This window comes from Helianthus annuus, chromosome 13 (assembly GCF_002127325.2).
Source record: "Helianthus annuus cultivar XRQ/B chromosome 13, HanXRQr2.0-SUNRISE, whole genome shotgun sequence".
NCBI classification, from domain to species: Eukaryota; Viridiplantae; Streptophyta; class Magnoliopsida; order Asterales; family Asteraceae; genus Helianthus; species Helianthus annuus.
Window position 1 is genome coordinate 141,200,967 of NC_035445.2, and position 5,720 is coordinate 141,206,686.

The following is a 5,720-nucleotide window of genomic DNA, read 5'->3' on the forward strand; positions in this document are numbered from 1 at the left end:
CAGACGATAATGGAATAACTACCTAAACTGGACTCCTAAACAACTCGGAATCGATTCTTTATTGACGTGACTAAGTTATGTAACCGGGATCTTGGGATACTAAACTCACTATGTAACCGAACATGACCCCTAACCCTTCTCAGGAAGACACCCATGGAAAGTTGGAAACCTAGCAAGATGTTAAAGTATAGGTTTTTATATGAATTTCCTTATGTATTTCCAATTATGTTAACGAAGTACCTTAAAGTGATAATTACCCTCACGGTGCAATAATCTAAGGTGACTATGGCAAATTAGTTTGACTCGGTTAGCAAGAATTGCAAGGTTAACTAAATTGGTCATTTTACGAAGATCCTAACTTTAGTGATCTAACAACCTAGACAAACCGATAATCTCGTGTTAACCAGTGTTTCATCACCGATCATATCGGGTATTAACAAAAACCCGATTTGTGCACCTCTAAGTACGAGTAGCATAACATTTTACTCTTCACACTCTTTAGTCTCATTCTTTAATGGGCCTTAGCTTCATTCTAAGCCCAATTCGAACACTCAGAAGCCCGACCCAGCGAATGATCATTTGGCGCGAAAATGAATTGACACATCACACACTTAGGTTTTGTCTGCAATCTCATCGGAAAAAATGGCTCCGAAGCGACGGCGAACGGTGGATAATGAAAGCAAAGAAGCAGTACAAAATCGGTCTTCGATGGTTACAAGAAGTCGGAGTGCAAAATATGTGAAGATAAGTGATAATAATAATTCGCCGGTGGTGGTTTTCGCTCACGGCGCCGGGGCTCCTTCATCTTCTGAGTGGATGATTAGGTCGGATTGTTACTTTTAAGTTTTAACTACATTTCCTTATTGTCACCTTTTTTTTTTGGAAATGGGCGTTGATGCATTAATATATCGTTTACAACTATAATCTAGCCTACCTTTTGTAGCCGTCATCTAAAAAAGCATTGGCTTAATTTTAGCTAATGGATACAAGTAAGACTGCGGGGAGTGAGGGCGTTGGTTGGGTGGGGGAAGCCAGGCAAAGCTGGCCAACCCCACTTCGTGCCAGCGTTCGGTTTAGGGTTGTCCAACCAACGTCGCTTTGAAGCCTGGCGTTGGGGGAGGGGAGCTGGCTAGCCAGGATTGGATGTTCATTATTGACCATTAGCCATAGCCGTTTGGCATGGCGGTTTAATGGTAAAAATCAAATTTTTCAAAAAAACTTACAAATTTTTACCTATAAATGCCCCCCTACACCATCAAATTTTTACAAAATTCTTCAACCAGTGGCGGATTTAGCCACATTTTGTGGGTTCCCAGGAACCCAGTCAATTTGGAAAAATAGCGAGAATTAGTGAAAACCTTGTATGATTTAGAAAAAAAATAGTGATAATCTATCAAAAGGAACCCATTAGAAAAAAATTCTGGATCTGCCACTGTCTTCAACCAAAATCTCACACCAAACTTTCAATTTTTTTCAACCAAACAACAAAATCGAAAATGGTGCACTGGACGGAGGAGGAGATCGCGCTTGTCACTTCGATCGTCGACGCACAACGTACGTTACAACGCGGTCAAACCGCGTACTGGGGACAACACGTTGGTAACAATCACCACAATCTAAACGCCTGCCAACACAAGTGGCGTGAACTAAAACCGAAGCTGGATTGGTTTAAAGTTTGTTTCGATCGTGTCCCTGCGGGGGACCTAAGCCACGACGATCGAATGGAGATCGCGAAGATCGAGTGGAGGCACGACCGGGTTCCCCACTTTAATATTTATAGAACTTTGTAATTTTTTTAGGAATTATCAACTACTTTTTATTTTTTAGGATTTAATAACTAGTTTTTTTTTTTTAATTTTTAGGATGTTATGTCTTTTTTTAAATAATATAAGTTTGTATTTTATTTTATAAATCTCAAGTATATATAAAAAAATAGGAATAATGGAATTTAATAATCACAACTATTAGCAGTTGGCCGACAATAATCCCAACTTAAAAAATAACCAGTGGTGGTCCCATCTTTTCACATATTGTAAACCAATGGACCTTTACTAACAAAACCTTAATTTCTTTTTCTCCCCATGTCTTTTTCGGTTTAGTAAAGGTCCATTGGTTTACAATATGTGAAAAAGTGAGACGACCACTGGTTATTTTTGAAGTTGGGACCACTGCCGGCCAACGGCTAATAGTTGAGATTATTATTAAAATCCATTATTCCAAAAAGTAAAGTCAGCCAACATGGCAGCCCAACACTGCTTCCACGCCCCACTTTTTTGGGGGTGGTCCGGTGGAACCCACAATCGTCACGTGTCGAGCAAAGCCCCCAACCCTACCCAAGCCCCCCTCCCCACCCCCCACTCCGCAGTCTAAGTGACTAGCGGCATCTTGGGGGTGGAATAAAGCTTTAGGGACCATTAGGCCCTAGGTTCGATTCCCACAAAGGGTTTTTTCCCAGATTTATTAGGTTTCCTTTTGAATTGGTGTATAGGCATTTTTGCCTAGTGGATATGGATATGATCAGGTGGTTCTGCTCATGGTACGATGATACTCCAGTGGTCTGTTTGTGATCCAAATTTGTCGTTAAAAAAAGAGGCTATAGAGCAAAGGACACATATGGTCTCTGTGATTTACCAAAACTTTGGATTTGGTCCGTAACTTTCTAAAAGTACATAGATGGTCCATGTGGTTTGCACTTTGTAACACATTTGGTCCCTAGCTTTTTATCAAAAGTACATGGATGGTCTCTGTGGTTTGCACTTTGTATCGCATTTAGTACCTAACTCAGACATGTTAAAACCTTTATATTTGTTGGTTGGGGACTAAATGTGTTACAAAGTGCAAACCACAAGGACCATTCGTGTACTTTTGAAAAGCTAGGGACCGAATCCAAAATTCTGATAAACCACAGGGACCATTCGTGTACTTTACTTTTATTTTTAGAGGCCGAAAAAAGTTACCACATGTAAGGCGAAGGCTAATTTTTAGTTGCCACTTCTGTTTACGTCGGTAAGAACTAAAAGTCTATGTTCATTTTGGTAATTTTTCGGTCACATGTTCATTTGGTGATTTTTCATTTTTGTTTTCGAGTCGGATCAACTCACACAATAAAAATTAAAACCTACATGTAAAACGGGTAATACATATTTACAAGTACAAAAAAAGAAACCTTGAATTGAGCCAATCCTAATGGGCCAAGCTGCAAGGTTTTGTTATTTATTCTGCAGATGGAAGAATTTATTGGCTGATTCACTAAATGCAGTTGAAGTTGTAACTTTTGACTACCCATGTGAGTTTTTTTTGAAGGACAAATTAATTTAGGCTTTTTTTGATTCTTGATTTGTTACAATGTTGTCTATTTAAGCAGTTTATAACTACTGATATGACTGCTTGCAGACATTTCTCAAAGAAAACCTCCTCCCAAAGCCGAAAAACTAATCGAGTTTCACTCGGATATCGTCAAAATGACTGCTGCAAAGTACCCACACCATCCTCTAATTTTGGCTGGAAAGTCCATGGGTTCAAGGTAACGAACCAACGATTACTGAGTTAGATATTTTATCGATTCGTAAATCTGTAACGGCTAACGAGGGATACAAATGTTTTCCTTACTGTTATATGCAGAGTAAGTTGTATGGTAGCCGCTGAGAACGGTATTCGGGCTTCTGCTGTAGTTTGCTTGGGGTACCCACTAAAGGTTGGTTAGTCGTGATATCGTACATGTTACTGCTTGAACTTTTGACGCAGAGCGGAATTACAAAAGATAAAGAGAACTTTTACTAAAAAGTTGATAAATTTATGAAGATTTGGTAAAATAAAATCTTGGGACTTCAATGTAATTTGCGCATAAATAAATGCGTAAATATAAATTCAACGAATCGCTAGTTTTTACAATAAAAATTGAAAAGATTGCCAAATATGGTGAAAAACTTTCAAAGCCAATATTGGGCTTCAAAATGATGAAATTTGGGTCTGACGTAACGTAAATATATATGAACTTAACGTAAATTTATCGAGTAAAATGCCATTTTTGTCCTTGAGGTTTGACTACTTTTGCGAATTTCGTCCAAAACTTTGTTTTTTCGCATCTGGATCCAAAAGGTTTTAAATCTTGTCATTTTCATCCAACTCGTTAACTCCATCCATTTTTTTAACATTAAGTCATGGCCATTTTCGTTTTTTAGACATTTTTTGTGATGATTAAGGGTTTAGGTGGGGAGAAAGTCGACAGAAGTGAATCTTTATTTCTTATATTGTTTTTTTTTTAATTTTAATAAAAGTGTCTAAAAAGACCGAAATGCCCCCTCATTTAACGGAGAAAACTGATAGAGTTAACGAGTTGGTTGAAAATGTCAAGATTTTAAACCTTTTGATCGAGATGCGGAAAAACAAACCTTTGGACCAAAGTCGCAAAAGTAGCCAAACCTCAGGGACGACAATGGCATTTTACTCTAAGTTTATCCTAATGCATGATTAGTTGCAGTATTGTGGAGTATTGTTGTAGTTATGTTATGTTTGGAGATCACATATTTGATTCAATGGCCAACATGGTATAAGCCCAGTTGGTCAGGGGAGTTTTCCGTAAGGTTTCTCCTCTGGGGAGGTCTCAGGTTCGACTCCTGCTGTGTACATATTGGGATTTCAATATGGAGTTGGGCCTGTGCAGGGTTTAAGAGCTTGTCTCGCCCTGTGGGGTAGTGGGTCCTTTGGCCCCTACAATTGCCGTTCGGAAAAAAAAAAAATAAATAAATAAATAAATAAACTTATTTGATTCAATACATCACTTTTCAGGGATCAAAAGGAGCCATTCGAGATGAACCCCTTTTGCAGCTTACAGTTCCTACCATGTTTGTACAGGTTAACAATGACGGTCACTTCATATTATTCCTCTCGACATTCAAACTTTCGCATGAAGTTCAAAAAAATGCAAAAACAAACTTCGGCTAACTGACCATTTTTCTTTTGGTTAACGAAGGGCACTAAAGACGGGTTGTGTTCACTGGAGTCACTAGAAGTGGTTATGAAGAAAATGAAAGCTGTAAGTAAACTGCATGTCGTTGAAAACGGTGATCACTCGATGAAAATCGCAAAGAAGAATCTTGAGTTGGCGGGAATCAGTCAAGAAGAAGCAGAGCAATCTGCTGTTCAAGCAATTGCAATGTTTGTTTCGCAAACCATAGGTGCAATGTGAATACTATCCGTAAGTAACTTTGTATGCGCGATAAATTGCGTATTTTGATATATATATTATATTACTGTATAAGTTTTATCTTAACTAGCATTAGTGAATCGGATGTGTTATGTAACAGATCAAAACATGTAATTTTGTTCGGGTCGGGATGGTTGACCAAAAGGGTACTTTGGGAATTTTAATTTATTTTCGCTCACTAGTTTCTTTATCTAAACCAAACTGTTGGTGCTTGAATATCCTGTTGAAAACAAATATGAGTTTTGGCAGCTTGGATTGTGGAAAGATAACAAAGTTGACTACTTTTGGTCAAAATTGAATTATAGAAGGAAAATAATTAAAGTATATGCATTTCATTTTCAGCTATATTTGTTTGAACCTGTTGACTTGTTATTATGTGGGCCTATATACCAATGTATGACAAAAAATAAATATATTGATAATTGCAATTTGGCCTCAGCTCAACCTCTAGAAGTATCTGGACTAGAGTTTCAAAGTTGTTTATTTCGATTTTGATATCTCTACGGCTTTATTA

At 37.9% G+C, this 5,720-nt stretch overlaps 1 protein-coding gene across 1 annotated transcript; it reads left to right on the plus strand.

Annotated features, from left to right (window-relative positions):
- The first annotated feature begins 563 nt into the window (after positions 1-563).
- On the plus strand, positions 564-5,424 carry LOC110899490 (KAT8 regulatory NSL complex subunit 3). The gene is made up of 6 exons (XM_022146381.2): positions 564-824; positions 3,225-3,286; positions 3,394-3,523; positions 3,622-3,694; positions 4,789-4,854; positions 4,973-5,424. The coding sequence occupies exons 1-6, from the start codon at positions 643-645 to the stop codon at positions 5,186-5,188; spliced, it is 729 nt and encodes a 242-aa protein (XP_022002073.1). The 5' UTR covers positions 564-642; the 3' UTR covers positions 5,189-5,424.
- Positions 5,425-5,720: the final 296 nt, after the last annotated feature.

What these genes read in the sequence shown, in the direction of transcription:
- LOC110899490 (XM_022146381.2), top strand. Translation starts at nt 643, where the DNA reads ATGGCTCCGAAGCGACGGCGAACGGTGGATAATGAAAGCAAAGAAGCA. An exon ending in GCTTGGGGTACCCACTAAAG is followed by an intron (nt 3,695 to 4,788) that starts GTTGGTTAGTCG and finishes ATCACTTTTCAG; the next exon opens with GGATCAAAAGGAGCCATTCG. An exon ending in TTCCTACCATGTTTGTACAG is followed by an intron (nt 4,855 to 4,972) that starts GTTAACAATGAC and finishes TGGTTAACGAAG; the next exon opens with GGCACTAAAGACGGGTTGTG.